At 41.7% G+C, this 17838-nt stretch overlaps 1 protein-coding gene across 1 annotated transcript; it reads right to left on the minus strand.

Moving 5' to 3' along the window:
* Nucleotides 1-3420: 3420 nt before the first annotated feature.
* chrnb4 (cholinergic receptor, nicotinic, beta 4 (neuronal)) lies at nucleotides 3421-10953 on the minus strand. Its single transcript, XM_053423472.1, has 7 exons — nucleotides 10944-10953; nucleotides 10626-10691; nucleotides 7590-7735; nucleotides 6800-6844; nucleotides 6498-6607; nucleotides 5241-6294; nucleotides 3421-3585 (listed from the first exon to the last, which is right to left on the minus strand). Exons 2-7 carry the CDS (start codon nucleotides 10672-10674, stop codon nucleotides 3421-3423), a joined length of 1569 nt encoding a protein of 522 aa, XP_053279447.1. The 5' UTR covers nucleotides 10675-10691; nucleotides 10944-10953.
* Between the last annotated feature and the right edge of the window lie 6885 nt (nucleotides 10954-17838).

Raw genomic sequence — 17838 nt, forward strand, 5'->3', positions numbered from 1 at the left:
GGAGTGAAAGCTCATCCGTAGCTGCCGTGAGGGGGGGGGGAGAGAGAGGACGGGTGGGGGGTTGGGTGGTAGAGCCACACTGAGCCAGAGTCAGCATCACACCCAGTCCCTGACAGCAGGAACACCACTGCACCACAGTGCACTGATCTAATACAACCAGGAAAACAACTGGTCAGTGGTGTGAAGGTCTGATTTAGTTTTAAGTTAGACTGATGATTTCCACCAGCTCCAGTGTTACATACTCATAGATATCAGTCCTCAACATATAGGATAAATGAATTCCTGAGAAATTGGTAAATAATTTTTTTTATTCAAAAGTGAAGCACTAGAATGTGAAATTATAACCTGGTTCTGCCCCTTTCTCGTGAGCTAAACCAACATTTAATAGGTTCTTTTTAGACCCTTTTCCTCATCGTTCCACCAAATCTCGAGGAAATCCATTACAGGTCCAGTGTGCACGATTAGGCTAAAGGGATCTATTAGCAGAAACTCAATATAAAATAATTCAAGTGATAACATTTAAATTTTCTATTTTTGTAGTTTTTTTTACCCTAGAATGAGCCCTTTATATGGATATCTGGAGCAGGTCCTCTCTACAGAGGCTGCTATGTTTTTAACAGTAGCCCAGACTGGACAAACTAAAAACCTTTTGTGACAACTGAAGGCACAGAACACAGGTTCTCTTTCAGGTTTGGGGTAGGAGGGTCAGCTGAGGGTTACTCTGCTGCAATGTGAAACTTCACCACTAGATATCACTAAATTCTCGTAGTTTTTGCATAATGATGCTAGCAAACAAACAAACAAACCTAAAAAACAAACAGATATCAACGAAAACATAACCACCATTAAATGGAGCAGTATTTGTGGTCTGCAGCTCTACTCTTTTCTCCACATCTAGTTGGGTTGAAGTGGGCGGTGGCTGCTTTGGAAAAAATCTGGCAAAGTCCAAGAAACCAAGATTTCAGGGATGTGCAGACGTGCACAAACATTTTCTATGCTCACATGGACCCAGGTGGTGTTCTTCACACATTATGGATTTCTATATTAGATCCCACAACAGCCTTCAAACAAGATCTATAGCCTCTATATATCACCGTTCAGAGTTTGGAGTCCATCTAGCTAATCATTTATTTTTGTCTTCATTGGCTGTTTTTTGTAAAATTACATCTATATCTGCTGATATGTCAATTTCTAATTGGGATAAAGCTTATTTTAGCTCTGGCTTTGCTTTTTTTCTCATTATTATGGTAAAGTTTATTAAAGTATAGTTCCTTCATTTCCCTCAGGATCAATAAATTATCTATCTAGCTATCTAGTAAAGTATTATTTATCTTTCCTCTGGCTGGCAGGATGGTGTGTGGTGGTTTGAGCTCTGTCCTTCGCCTGGATGAAGGGGAGCTCTCATTGCATTTCAGCCCAGCTGATCCCTACCGGTGCTGGGGGCGTCGTCTGGTGTCTAACCAGGCTCCTAACTCCTCTAAAGGGGGTAGGTTGAAAAGAGAATTGCCCCCGGGGTGGGGGTCATTGAAGGATATCACATAGAGAGAGGAAGTATAATGCTGTGGGAGTTTTCTTACTCTCAGACAGGGCAGAATGAAAACTATGGTTTGTTACACCTAAACATTAAATAACCTAATTCAACTACTAGGTGATATATGGATTTAAAAAGAAATAGAGTGAAACGTTTGGACTGAATCCTCGTTTTCACAATCTATGAGGGTAAATCGTTGTCAGAAAACAACGATTGTGTGTGTGTGTGTGTGTGTGTACCTCTCTTTTTAAAGACTAATGACACAAGGCTTGTGATTTATGGGACCTTCCTCTGAGTGTTGAATGAAGACCCCCCACCACCACCACCACCACCACCTCCACCATTGCCAGGATTGAAGCAGGTGATGGATTATTGATGGATAAACTGTGGCACCGCACTGTCTCCCCTCTTTCCCCTGACAGCACATTAACAGGTGAATCTGAAGAAAACCAATGGATGAAGAAATGCAATATTAGAGTAAAGCGGGTCATTAACGCACATGCTGATTGCTATCGGTTGATTTTAAATTAAGCTCTCACAAAAGAACCATTCTGCAGAATCTCTAACGAACCCACTCATGGAGCTCTAACTGTGGTTTGCGCCTGCACAGCAAATATGCCTGACTACAGACAGAAATCAACTGTGCTGTAAATGCGCAGAGGAGTTAGATTACATTGTCTGAAATAAATACTCTTTTCTCATGTTTTATTTAAAGACACGTGTGAGAGCTCTATTTATCATAACAACAAAAGCCCTCCGACAATTAACAAAGATGGACGACATGAAAGCTCCCAAAAACCAAGCCAAAGTTTCTTGATCCAACCCTTGTGGCCTGCTGCGGTATAGGTCATAAACCAAACCTCCTCCATGTTAGTGGACAGGATGAATTTTTCTCACAGACGGTTTCTGTAATTTCGGGTAGCTCTTATCACATTGATGTATGTTCATTTTACGATAAGTCGGGCTTTAATTCGTTATTTGATGCTTTTATTGACAGCTGACACTGACTCACGGTGATCGAATGTGTTTATTTAGTGGCTCCGCCGCCCCAGAGTGCTACTATATAGTCTCTTGCTCCGAATGGGCAAGATAGCAGTGTTTGTATCTCGGAGAGTTTGGCTTCCTTTCCAGGTAGTGGGAGGAGGTGGAGACGTGTCATCCATCTTTATATACAGTCTGTAGCCCAAGACACCATAACCAACAGCAGCTCCAACTAGAGAGCTTTGATTTTCATCATCCTTTATGAACAGCTGTCTTTTATGTGTGTGATGAAATGTCCCAACTGGCACATCTTCAGTGAAAGCACCAGCTCCTTTATCACTTAATCACTGGCAGCAGATTAACTGAGCTCTTTGGCAGGACCCCTGACAATTATAAGACTTTATTGAGGGATTTTGTGCATTTAATTAAAAACTGAGAGAGGACACTGATTTATTTCACTTTATTATTTCATTCTTTAATCTCACATCACATTTCATTGATATGGCAGTTACTTAATACAAATAAGGAGTTAAGCAACATTTGACAGCAGATGAATGTCAGTTACTGTTATATTCCTGCAACAGTTCAGCACATTTTATGTTTGCATACTTGAGTGGAGCGGAGGCTGTGGAGGGTTATATGGCTACAGGCCACAAGGTTTACACTGGAAGGAGACATTTGATACATTTTTACCTCACACAAAGAGTCTGTTTAGTCCACCGATGATACAGAAAAAGGGTTTCCAATTTTTTTTATTATCCTGGAACCATCTAAGGTGCCTTATTGGTGGAAATCTTCACAGACGCCATAGATGTCAGTGCCTCTGGTCCCTGCTAATAAAGCTTCACGTTAGGTAAAACAAAAAAGACCTTAAAGTTGCTCAGTTTGTTGTCTCTCTTGTTTGTTCCTTAGATGCGAGGAGTCTCAGAGCTGGGCTGCTGGTTTGAAAAGTTGTGACTCTGAAACAGAGGCTGCAGAAACAGACCCAGCGTTCCCACCACACATACTATGATAAAGATCCACAGGAACATACGATCCACCACCATGGCCACGTACTTCCAGTCCTCTATCACCTGCACAATACACAGAAATCAGAGGTTAGTTAGTGGGTTTGTATGACTGAAGAATCTTTAATCAGTGTTTTCTGTGGATGCTGTGGTGTCTGTTGTGTCTCTGTGCAGCCACAAGGGAGAAGAGAGTGTAATTTGAGTGAACGGGTGAATGTTGTGTGTGTGTGTGTGTGTGTGTGTGTGTGTGTGTGTGTGTGTGTGTGTGTGTGTGTGTGTGTGTGTGTGTGTGTGTGTGTGTGTGTGTGTGTTTGTGTGTGTGTGCGCGCTTCACTTGACTCTTCACTTTCTTCACATTGAAATCCCTGCTTCCACATCTCACATCATGCAGATAATGTACAATGTTAGCCCACACTTTATTTTGCAGTATACTTTTTCATAACTTAGTTCACACTCATGCCAATGCTACTGCTCAGAATAGATACTATTATATTAAGGATGCTGACTAGGTACTGAAATATTTAATTTCTGTCACTGTTACGAACACGCTTCTGACCCTTTCACCCCATTTTGATTTCTGTCCTTGGTAGGTTTTGAAACTAATCATTTCTCATGTCTGGTTCCCTCCCCCCCTTTATTGATTTGTCAGAGAAAGCGATTGATTACCGAAAGTCGGACTTCAATTTGCCGGGTCACAGCCAGTACTTAAGATTAGTGGATTTCCATGATGCAGCTCAGAGGTCACAGAGAGTATAGTTAATGTTTTCACGTCAATACAAACACCTTTGGTCCATGCAGCTTATTTAGTCGAAGAGATGGAGGATGTTTTATGAGAAAGAATCTCAACTCCAAACTTAAGCAACGATTTTGTGCCCTTGTTAATTTCAATCTGACATTAACACACTAAAATGTGATAAAGTTGTGTTATTAACATTTGCATTTTAGAAAATGTGTTTTTTGCTTTGTTCCATATATTTATACCACTTTTTCGTCTATGTTTTTCTATGAAGCCAGAGCCAGGAGCCAATCAGAGGAAGTGTCAACAGTTTATCCTTCACTCGTTGCCTGGCAACTTAACTGATTACTTGGTCAGGAGGTCACTGCATGTTGTTGGTCAAGGAATAGTTTTCTCTCCACTAAAGTCACAAACTATTCAGTTTACATTAATACGCCTTTTGTATTATATGTGTGTTTTAGGGAGGCTGATTTTTTTTTAACTTAAGGCGGATTCAATATTTACCCCAGTTTCCAGTCTTTATGTTAATTCTTACACAATATAGGAATATATTTCCCATTGTATTTTTCTCAAATGTTGAACTATCCTGTTACATCAACTCAGTTTTGAATAATTTCTGCCCTGGACACTGATTTGATGATCACCAAGTTATGCTATGCTGTTTACATTATTGAAACATGAAGACAAACTCTTTTACTTGACTGAATTTTAGCATTAGTATAATAGTAAAAAGCAACTATAGAGTGTATGAGGAGTTTTTCTGATTCCCAGTTCCAAACTTGGAACTGGGAATCAAAACAGCAAAAAAAAATGTGTGATTGTACAAAAAATACTCTGAGTAAAGCATATGTACAAATGTATGAATCAGTGTGTGAATGGGTGGTCGATAAGACTAGAAAAGCTCCATATAAATACAGTCCGTTTCCCATTTATCCTTCACATTTAACCTAGAAAGATGGATGAATGGATGGATGTGTTTACATACACTCTGATCATCGTCGTCTCCCATCATGTGCTCGGCCACAAAGCGAACCCCGTTCACCGCCTCCTGGACGTCAGCCGCCCAGTCGGAGCTGCTTCCCTGCTGGAAGTCCTTGGTGGAGGTGAAACCAGCAGGAAGATAATCTGTGGAGCGCAGCTCCTCCTTCCTGTTGAAGTGGCTGTAGCCCATTGAAGCAGCTACATTTTTGTGTCCTGAGGTGGAGATGGTAGAGTCAGAGGAGAGCAGGGCAGAAGATGACATGTTGAAGCCTGTTTTGGATTCAACTGGGTAACCTAGACCCAAGATGGATCTCCTCGCCCTCAAGCACCGCTGTTGACGAAGCCGCTGCCGAGCGGAGTTGTTGTTGGGGCGTCTCATGAAGAGTAAGGCAGGCAGCTTCACGAGAAAGATCAGCTTGACCCAGGAAGGCATGGTGTGGGTGCTGGGGGAGCGGTGGTGCACGTTGAGCACACACACGCTGGTGATGATGGAGAAGGTCACCAGCACCATGGTGAACATCAGGTACTTGCCAATCAGAGGCACATCCAGTGAGGTTGGGGGAACGATCTTGGAGATCAGAAGCAGGAACACAGTGAGCGCCAAGAGGACGGAGATGCAGAGGGTCATCTTCTCTCCGCAGTCTGACGGCAAGTAGAAGACCAGGATAGCCAGCGAGGTGATGAGAACACAGGGAATAATTAGGTTGATGGTGTAGAAAAGAGGCTTCCTCTTGATGATAAAGTCATACGTGAGATCCACATAAGTGGGATCCAGAGGGCTGACAGTCCTTCTGCCTGGAAGTGCCAAGATATCCCACTCCCCACTGGGAGTGAAGTCATCCATACTAGCTGCCTCAGTCTTCAGGATCAGGTCGATCTCGGTGTGGTCGTACGTCCACGAGCGGAACTTTAGGGTGCAGTTCTGCTGGTCAAAGGGAAAATGCTTGACCTCGATCTTACATGCACTTTTGTAGATGGCTGGAGGAAGCCAGTTGATACTGCCATTGAAGAGAACAATGGCGTTGGTGAAGACTGTCACCTCATAGGTCCCGTCAGCGCTAAAAGAAACAGAGGAAAGAGAGAGGAAACTTCAGAGAGCCAACAAATACATCTCTGAGGTTTGTGCTGTCAACACTGCAATCATAGTGAAAAAAGATAAAATAAATAAATGTTTTAATCGATAGTAAAAGTCAAAATCCATCTTCACTAAATAGAAACTCTGGATGCACAGTAACACAGAGATGTTCATGTCAGGGCTTACTTGTTGTACAGAACAATGTCCGGGAGCCAGATGTGTCTTGATGGAATACGCAGCTTGTCGATACCTTCGTACTTTGCCGGGTCCCATGATAACCTGTAATCCACCCAGTGCTACAGAGACAGAGAGACCAGGCCGTGAAGTCCGGCTTCCACACATTTTCTCAACACCCGCTCATTTCTAATTACATGCTTCATTAGCAATGAAATCTGTTTTAGTGCACAATTACAGCGGCAGGGTAAGAATTGACATGGTTTAATTCAAGTTCAGGGAGAAGGACATCAGACAGGTTTTATCACACTCACCTGAGTGAGCCAGACATTTGTGGTCATTATCTGCTCTCTTTCATTCTGGAAATAAAAAAGTGGGTTCAAAATGATTTATTATTATTTTTCAATACAGTTTACAAAGAGGTTCACATGAATGAATCAGTATCTCCTGCAGAAAGGGCCCTTTAGATCTTAGTTTCCTTCAGCTTTCATTGCAAATCATAACTCATCAAGAGTTTGTAACACTTCACTCGAGATGAAAAAGTTTTCCTTCCAAGAGCAAATTTCCAGTCCAAGGAGCTGCATGTTAAAGGTGTCTGCACTGTTATTACACTGCCATGACATATAATTCCAATAAAGGGATTCCACCAAATGCCAATTACCCCAAGCAGTACAATGGAAGATCATAAACGCAGACTCTGAAAGTGGCTCGCTGCCTTGGACTGCGGCAGGGAGGAGCCTCTACTGTAAATCTGAGAGGAGCCTCTACCACTGTGGGTTAAACAGCTTTATGGCCCCTTTTAATGCAATGTGCTGAAGTTTCAATCTGGACATGACAGAGGCAGAGATCACAGTTGACCACATCCATCCTTGACTTCATCCATCGCCTCAGAGCTACGGCCTCTAAAACACAGTCTGGAGGGGAAATTAACTGCTCTCTCAAAAGCTCTGCGGCTCTTGCTCCTGTCTTTTCTATCATCCTCTTTCTTTCACTCTGCCATTATTTTTCCGTCTCCCTCTTTGTCGCTCTAGCACCTCATCTAACCCTCACACACACAGATGTGCACACATAAATAAATGCACACACACCCTCCCAGTGCCTTACCACACTGATGAGCTGTGCCAGAGATACTTGGAGCTTCACGGTGACTCTCTCGGCCCTGTTGAGGGCCGGCCGGATGAGGGGATTGTAGCGATCTTCTCCCAGCAGCCAGTTCATGAGCCGCTCCTCGGAGTCAGCACTGCGGCTACCTGGAGATACATCCTCTATGTTATTATCCACAGTCACACAGAAGTTACAGAACTACAGAAGTAGTGCTAGAATGAGAGACGCAGGAAAGCACAGACAGAGATGCTTCAACTTGTGATGGTTGTGTACATAGAAGCAATTGCATTTAGTTATGAAGTGCCTGTTCTAAAGTTGCCTGTTTGTTTGAAGTGGATTGTTTGCTCGTCCTAGGTTAATGCTCCAAAGCTGAGTCCTTGTCAAACAGTTCTACAAAATACTGTCACTTATTTATTGTTTGTGTTCTGGACGTTGTGTGCTGAGCTTTTAATATAAAGTCTATGGTGCAGAGTGAAGTTAGAAAACTTTGTGTTCATCCTACCTGGTTTATCTGCAATGAAGATTTTATGCAGGATAAAATGTTTTTCATAAAATGAGACAGAATTAGCTATTTACATGTGTGGCTGATGTATACGTTTGAATGATTGACTTCTATTTCTATTTTGTTATTTCAGAGGTCTGTTAAGCAAATAGAAATAGCGATAGTTCACAACTTTTCAAAATAAAAGTTCTGGAAATCAGCTCAATATATAGCATTTCAGGAAGCAATAAGGGTCTCGTGTTTATTCAATTGTTTTATTAATATTGAATCTATCGCATGTCCAAATCACACCAGATTCAACACTGCAGTTCCCCTTAGCCATTAACAATACACATAACAAGTGTGAAGCCGATAAGATGAATGGTTCTTGAGATATGTGAGACACATACAGACAGAGAGAGATTTCAGGAATAAGTATAGAGTTCATGCTACTTGTTTTCATGGTCGGAATTTGAAAATGTAGTTTTATTGTGTCAGTGGTTACATTTTTACAAAGCCAACATTGACAGAGTATGATCTCACAGTCTGGGACCTACATGTCTGTCCACTACTCCATCTTTGCATTGGTTTTCTGAGCATCCCTCATGTTGACAAAGTACAGCCTCACCCTGTCAGCCTGTTCCTGTGCTAAATCTCCCGGAACAGCTCATAAAATACTGTTGCTCCTCTGTTGTGACAGTCTGCATCATCCTATCATGCATGTTGAGGAAACAACAACTGTCAATTAAGAAAGCTAGGGATAACTGTGTTGTGGGAAAATAAATCTAAAGGGCCCTAAAGTCATTTTCAAATACATTTAGGAAACGGGCAGATGTTTTCACAGCATGTTCTACTTTTGCCTAAAACCAAACCACTGGATTTGTCCTTAGAATAAGACGAAAACAGTACTTACACTGCAACTCTTTCCCTCGTCCCTGATGAATGATGCCCACGTCTGGGGTAAAGACAAGGCTGATTGAAATTGATGAGCTCTTCCCCTTTAGAGCAGAATGAATACATGCAGCACTGGCCCCTCAACATGCAGCCTGTTATTAATGCCCCCACATGATCCGGAGAAGCTGAGTCGGCTTACTCATGGGAACCGCTGCAATGAGGTGAGACTCTAACTGATGGGCCCGTTGAAGAAGAATCAGTGCTGTTGTTGATATTCAGCAGAAAGATATTCAGGGCTGCAAAAGAGATTGATACTGCATGCTTCTTTTAAGTTATGTGGTGATGTGACGTAGTAGTAAAAGGGAGAATGATATTAGAATCCCAGCTCCTGTGCTTCTCCTCTTCCTCAGTATCAAACTGTGTGTGTCATTACTGGCCTACAATCTCCTGGAGCTTTGCAGGGCGTGGTACTCTGACACTCTGGCCCCACGGGTCAATACACGCTGCCAGGACTGTGCCCCTGCCAGTCATTTGGCTGAGGTCCCATCCAACACAGTCAGACCTCCACACCACAGACACTTGAGCAGATGGTGTGTAGTCAAATCCCCAGAGACCAGAGTCAAACAAGTGCTGCCTTCCACCCACAGGTGAAGGCCACTTACAAAGCAACCTAACTTGTGATCACCGGCTGTGTTTGTGTGTGTGTGGGGGGGGGGTTACTGGGTAAAACAAACTTTTGTGTGTGGCGCTGACGTGCGTTGATTGAGACTAAGGTCAGGCATGTAAATACAATGCAGCCGGCTGCTGTATAGGGAGTTGATAAGGTCACTCTGAGCAATACACTGCAAAACATTATTCTACAAAAATGTACTTCACTCTGCAACATGAGAGAGAAATGAAGACTCTGGATAAATGTTGAGTTAAAGTATAATCACTATTTCTTTCTTCTTCTACTCCTCTGTGGTATCAGCACTAACGAGATAAAGGTATTAATCTTCTTTTTCTGTCTCTCTCACCTTTTTATGAAGGAGACAACAGGAGAAAAGCAATATGTGACTATCCTCTGTAACATGAATACGAGTACATTTTATTTAACTATATATTTGTGCATAACCTTTTAGAATATGCATCAATTAACAAAGACCACAGAGTAGTTGCAGACTGTTAGGTCAAACTTCAATATTAAACCTTATGAGAGCCTGCTGCTGATTTGGTGAATTCAGGCCACATTTGATCAAAGAGCTGACTCATCAATTTGAATTAAATTAATGTAGTAATACAAAAGTATCACATCTCAGCTGCACTTGCGTTTTATATTAATATGCTCTGAGGATTTATAGTCATGCATTTGTGTATATTAAAACAGACTTCAAATTTCCAAATTTCCATCATCATTATGCAATTTCTCATTTTTAGTCATTAAAAATAGCAATATATTTGGGGTATCTGCAACTCTGTAATTCGGTAATTTCAGTCACTGTCAACTTGCAGCACTGATAATCAAACGCTGCTATTCGACTTTTGGACACGAAAGAACATCAAGACGGATCACTTCTTCGCACAGAAGCAGTTTTAGCCAAATGAATCAGGAGCTGACGCAAACATTTGGACGCACATGCTTGAAGTGTCTAAAATGAACAAGTAAAGCCAGGCAGACTCACAGTGAAGCAGCGGGAGAAGGTACGCGAGGATGGAGAGAGCCCGAGTCATTTTCTCGGCACCATCTGCTCCGCAGGGGTCCTCAGGGATGATGAAGCCTCGGAGCTGCGGCGGCGTCCTGCGCTCTTCCCCCGGACATACCCGACCCTGCGCGCTCAAAGTCTGGACACTTTACCTGCGCGCTGCTGATGCCTGGAGAAAAGAAGGACACAATTTAACCGGATACTTTGACCGGGATCTGTTTCCACACCGCAGGGTCGCTTTTAGAAAAATCCTCATGAAATCCATGCAGCCACCTCTGTGCACACGCGGGTCTTAACGCTCCGCCGCCTTCACGAAGTGTCCAGCCCTGGCGCGCTGCTCCCTCCGTCCCCCTGCAAGTCCTGCAGGTCCTGCACCAGCCCCGACCAGCTCCTGCAACTTTACACCCGCTCAGCAGCTGATTGAGACACTGGATATTCTATTTCCTTTATTTTTCTAACAGGAGAAAGTTGTATTCATGTATTTAATCAATAAAAGAGTAAAGGCTTTGTTCAGGTCAAGTCTCGACGGGATAGTGATGGTTAGGATGTGTCCCATTTGCAGTTATTGCTCCAGTATAACCCCTCTATACCTTTTGAACCCCCTTTGCCCCCACACGCTGTTAAATGGTTATAAACTGCCTATATGTGCAGATTCAGCATCTGTACAGAAAATAACTGGTTTAAGTAGCAACTGAAATGTGCTTAGAAATAATCCGTGAAGGAGGAAGTACTCAAGTATTTTAAATACAAATCATGGACAAACATATACCCAAGTAAAAGTACAAGTAGCACATTAACCTTTCTACTTGAGGTAAAGTAAGTGAGTACCTGTCTTTAAATATACTTAAAGTATTTAAAGTAAAAGTACTATTTGCCAAAAGAAACAATTTTTTCAGTGTAATGCAGCAACCAACTTCACACTGCTGTGAGGAGTGTTGCTCCGGAGAGGGCCGTAAATTATCCTCTGCCCCTGCGTCCAGTCAGACCAGGAGCAGTGCAATCTAAAGGGGAGCAGATTTACAGTGGCCTTGCTGCTTAAAGGCTCATTATAATGGCCAGTAAAGGAAGTGTATCAGGCACCAGGAGCAGCCCAAAGGACTCTCCTGAGGTTATACATTTTTAACTCCCAAAGATTTCTATTCTGGATCATTGAGAGCAGATCAAGGGGTGATGAGGTTAGATCTTAACTTATTCTATCAGGCAGCTGGGGGACTCACAGTTTGTTCATTCTTTTTCAAATGTGTCAGAGGTATTGTTTATACCAATAATAAATGTTTTTATAAAGAAAAGCAACACTTTTTTTTACACTTACACTTACACTTATTAATTGCACTGGTACTCATCTTGTGACCCCTTAGATTCATCTCATATTCATCGTTTCATATTCATCTGAGATTCCTTCACAGTGCATGGAATGTAATTTTGTTTCAAGATGTTGCATTATTGTTAAATAATAATCCAGTTCACCAGCCTTAACTAATAGCTGAAATTCAACTAAATGACACATTTTAAGAAAAAATATAAGTAGACATATTGGTCACAATAATGGAATGCGTACCACCTTGCATGCACCTTTCTAAAACATATAATGTTCTCAAGTTGTTTGCAAATTGATAAAACCTAAGGCTGTTTTAAGGCTTGAACATTATCTAATACAAAAGTCACAACTAATTGCTAATCAGCTCATATTTCTCTAATATTTTTAATCAACATGAGATTTGATTCTCACCTAGCAGCCATCTTGACAGTTTATTTTGAACGGGCAGAGAACTACAGGCGAGTGGTGAAACATGGCCGGTCCGAAATGGAGGTTGTTTGGTGAGGTAGATAAGAGTCACAATAAACACTTAGTTCAAAAATATGGTTTGTATTCTCCCAAACAAGGTGGTTCTGAAATGGGGGACCATGGCACACTACTGGGAGGTCCATGAAAACTTTCCAGATTTCCTTAAAATGATCATGATACATGTGTACATGTATAAATACTTTGACAAGGTAAACATATTTTTATCACGTGTCATATCCTTTTCAAACATTTCTATTGTGTTGTTCTTTCAATTTTATAGAATTGAAGAAAAAGGTTACGTCAAATAAATCTGAGAGGACATACATGACTCATGTCTGTGGCTGCAGTGTGAAAGTTACGAGCTGTGAGCTTCCTGCAGGAGCCTCGACACAGTGTGACAGTGGACCTGTTGACACATGGACACACACTGAGAGCATGAGAGTGAGACATTTTTCTGTGAGCCTGGGAAGCGTGATGGTGGAGAAATGGCTAATCAAAGAATTGCTACTGTTGCAGTACCATGTTGCACCACTGCAGTGCCATCCTGTGAGGGATATATATCACGCAGGCAGTTCATTACCTGGAGTGCTTGGCTCCTTCACCAGTGGGTCTCAGCCCTATGTGATGGTATCGATCACACACCACCCATCAGCCTGCATGGGGATCAACACGGCTCGTTGGTTCATGCAAGTTGTTCTGGTGTTAATGATAATCATTTATTTGTAGAATTTCTTTGTGCATGCATTCGTGTATGAACATACATATATGCATGTATAAGTACAATTAACTACAGTTACTTGCATTTACTTAAGTACTTCACTATACGTTATACTTTGTTTTGTATACAATAAGTAAATCTGACTTTTTACTCCACTGTTGTAGTTACTTGTTACTTTACAGATTAAAATGATAGTAAAACAACTTGATGAATCATATCTCTTGTAGAATGTAATGCATTGTTTCTGACATCAAAAAAGGACCAGATTAAGTAATCATGATTGTCTCCACCTGCAGAATAAAAGCCAACTTGCAAATGAATGCATCATGAATACTGATATTAATTATATGGATTATATTTCAATATTTGATAATGCAACACTTTTTACACAATAGGTCTTCCACAAAGATCACTGCACATGAGATTAGGAAAACCACATATCTGAGGTATAAAATACCCAACTGCTGGATTGAATTTAACTGTGGCTCACTATTTCTCTGTGAGGCTTAAATAAAACAGAGTTCTCTTTTAATGCTTTTAGTGAAAATGTGTTTCCATGCTATATCACATTTAAATGTCAGCAGTGCAGTACTAATTAATAAATAAACAACCGTTTGCTAATTGCTTATCAACTCTGAAGCTAAAATGTTAATGTTTTGTTCTTATCTTGTGTTTGGTGGCCCACAAAATGTCAGGTCTAAAGTAGATTTAGTTGCTAATAAAAAAAAACACTGGTGTCATCACATCAACTGGGACTGAAATCTTAAACCACCTGCAATAACAAACAGCCCTGAATTAGTGTAAGTGGAATGTTTATGGCAATGGAGTGTTTGTGCTTACGTTACAGGATGATGCATGAGTAAACAATACTTCCCTCTTTCTTCTTTGACATTATAACATTAACACAAAGAACACAGAATAACAGAATCTCAGTAAAGACGGACAAGATGCCAATTGATGCAATTTCAGCTATAACCTCTATCACCTTCCACCTCTCACTCTCTCCTGCACCCTGCCTGAAGAAATTTTGCTCTTATATAAATATATTGAACAACTCATCTCTCCCGATATCACTCGAAGCTCTCTGATGGTTTGCGGCCTCTCACTGGAACGGTTTGTCCGTTGGCAGAGATTTGATGTTTGGCCCATCCTCCTGGCCTGAGTCACACAGCACCATCCACAAATTATATGTGACCACAAAAATGCATTATACAGCGACCACAAAAATAATTGGTTGTTCTTCATTGATTCATATTCCTGCAAGCAAACCATGTTATAGGATGCTTTTAAAAAGGCAGTGCAGTGGGACTTTTGACTGACATATCACATGTATACTATATCCATATAGTGGACAAGCTGGGCAACATTTGTGCACACATTTAGATGATTGGATGTTTTTTTCTGAACTGTAACAGAATCTGTAGGTGTGAGCGGAATGCAATAAGCAGCCGGTGGGAGGGCTTATCTCAAGGAACCATATCTGTTGTGTCAGACTGAGCGGTCAGTAATGAATAGTCTCTGGAGAAGACAGATTAGCTTGTTCATTAATGTATTCTGCCTCCCAGATAGACAGGAAGGTGAGACCGCTCCCGAGTGTCGCGTCCAATACGTCATACAGCGAGACTGAGGAAGATAAATGGTCTTGTGTGACAGCTGCAGATAGAGCAGGAGTTTACGTGACCTCCCCAATGTACTCTGCACTGCCCTTTTATATTTTTGTCACAGCGAAGCGAGAGGTTTTAAAGCACACCTGTCTCGAGGCGCAGCCCCACAAATCCTGACGGTATCGATTTGTTCTGGGCCATCCCTGATCTCATACACCCCAGAAGTCTGATTTAGAGATGGCCTTCTCCTGACGTCCACAGTCAAGGAGCTCTTCCGGTCATTTTAGCTGGCAAAGGCTGCACAGAAGTGGATTGAAGGTTGAAAGGCTGACTTATCAAATTGTAAGTCACAGTTTGGAAAGTCAGAGGCAGACACACTGTAGGAACTATAGGAAATAAAGAGCTGTCATTCTTCCTTGTTGTATGCTGTTGTTGCATACTGGAGACCAGAATATTGAAAAACTGAGAAAGAAGAAAAAATAATTTTGATTTAAACATATATTTCTTATACCATAACAACATATATTCTTATACATGTGTGTCTGCAGGTGTTGGTATAATATGTGAGACTGCTTATCTTTTTCTGCAAGTGACACCAGGAAAAAAACACCACTTCTACAGTCCTCCAGTATTAAGAGAGCTGTAAAATGTATTCCATTTGTACATTTTTACATAGGCACTATTAACTGACATGCATTCCTGCTATCGCAGACGTCTGGAAACAATTATCTCTGCCCAAGAGAGAGATCTTAATGTGCTTAGGAAGGTGTGTCTAAGAGCTCCTGGACGAGAGCAAACCGTGTCTGTCTGTAAATTGTTTCTTTCTGTTTCTTTGGTTACAGGAAAGAGTTAGATGTGGGGGGGGGGGGGGGGGGAAATGCTGCCTGAGAATGCATCCCTCCGTCCAGTCACCACTGCATCCTCCGAGACAAGCCTCTTGCACACGTTTTCACGTCAACAAACATTCATTTTTCCTCAACATCTCTGCATATTGAAAAGACATTTAATGATTTCTTTTTCCGAGTGTTGCTTCTTTACACACAAAAATTGACGAAAGCATTAAACCCAGCCCAAATTATAGAGGTGTTTTATGAGGAACCATAAATGAAGCCAGCTACCAATTTCTGTAAGCAGTAAAGATTACACACTCCACTAACAAGATAATAAAGCTTCAAAACCAACCTCACTCAGCCTTATGGCTCTTGTTTTTTTTGTCACAACAATGTAATACCCAATGTTTTAAATGATATGGTTGCATCGCTTTGCATTGCTCAGCACTTTGTTCCACTCTGTCCATTTTGGATGGGAAATGTTCTACGTCTGCCACAGATATTGCATCAAGATTTTTTTATTTTTGCTAAACTCAATTGTCTGAGCAGGAAGAGCAGGAGACTGTGGTCCTGGCTCAACATAATTATGATAGAATATGACTGACAGTGCAACTCTGCTCCTATTGGACCTTCAAGGCTTGAACCGTCTCCTAGGGCTAGTAGGGTCAGAGCTGTGCAGATCCAATCAATGGCTATCAATGCTGGACATGGAAATGACCCACCTGGGCCCGACCAGGTGTGTGAGATGGGTAATGTGCTGCGATGAGCGTGGTCCCACTGGGAGGCTTGATCACATGATTCAGTCCACAGCTGGATGAACGGAGAAACCCATTATCAGTCAGTTCAACATAGTTGTAAAAGAGAACATGACTTCAGTCTCACTTTTAAAGAGATGTTGTAGTTGTGAAGAAAACTGTTAGATCTCAGCTTGCGTCAATTGCAAATCTTGCAACCACAATAAAACACTGCAGGCACTAAAACAGACAAAGTCATACAAACTAACTAAATGAACAGTTGTATGACTGACGGCGCTGGAGCTTCCGTGTTGTATCATCCCAGCCGTCTCTCAGGGGATAGCTTGGGCTAATGACGTCTGTACATTTGACCAGGATTATGTTGCTGTGATTCAATTCTGTGTCTGTGTTACCATCAAACCGACTATCCAGGGAGAAGGATGCAGAGGAGGAAGCCTCTTTGTCACATCCATGGTACCCAAGAGACCACAGATGCCCCTCATCATCACAGAGATGTCATCCTAGAGGGGGGCTGGGTTCAGATGGTGAAGCGAGTTATTGCTTCGTGTCTGTCTGGACATGCTGCTAATGACGCAGGGCATAGATAATCAACCAACCACGGGCATTGTGGCTGGTAGTTACTCCAAAATAAGTGAAACAGATTGGATGGGATGCAGCATTTCCTCAGATGGAAATCTGACCATCCATCAATTAGCTGAAAGCAAATACCCTCAGGCCAGAGAGGATAGTTTGTTAGTGGTGGAGCGGCTCTAAAGCATGTCCACATAGAGGCTTTCCATCCTGTCTCTGTCTGCGATATCAAACGCGGATAAAGTGACCCAGAATTATGGGGTAATGTCAGTTTTGATAAGAATAAGATGGGGTGTAAGGAGAAAAACAGAGCAGTGTGGCTCTAGATATATGCCTGCAATGCCTGGACAGTAATAGCAAGTAAAAATGGAAATACTGTTGCATTCACAAATCCTAACAACCAAGCAGACATTCATTAGGAATGAAAAACAAATAATTATTATGACATTATGTGCAACCTTAAATGGATCTTATTCAAGGAAAATGTTAAAAGCAACACTTTGAATGATTTTACTAGCAGAGAGTTAGATGAGAAGATCAATAACCACTCTCATGTCTGTCCTTTATACTGGCTTTAGACAGCAGCTATTTAGCCTCGCTAGGTAGGAAAAAAGTAGAAATAGTTACCCAGCTAAAAAACTACCCCACAAAGAGTCCAAAAAACACTTTTGGAGATTCAGGGGTAAACAGTAATGCAGCAGAATCCAATATAATTGAAGTAAATGGTGAGTCTTTAGACGTAATAAAACAACAGAAAAAACATAACATGCTTCCATACTACTCCTGTGGTGTCATCTAAGTGTCCGCAAGCCCCTGACATTCAGATTTGACTTGAAACAGGGTAATTTACACAGTGTTTTAAGTCTAAATGTCTCTGATATCTTCCTACGAGGTGCATTCACGGACCCTCCGTCACACCATCGTGTGGC

This window comes from Pleuronectes platessa, chromosome 1 (genome assembly GCF_947347685.1).
Source record: "Pleuronectes platessa chromosome 1, fPlePla1.1, whole genome shotgun sequence".
Lineage (NCBI taxonomy): Eukaryota > Metazoa > Chordata > Actinopteri > Pleuronectiformes > Pleuronectidae > Pleuronectes > Pleuronectes platessa.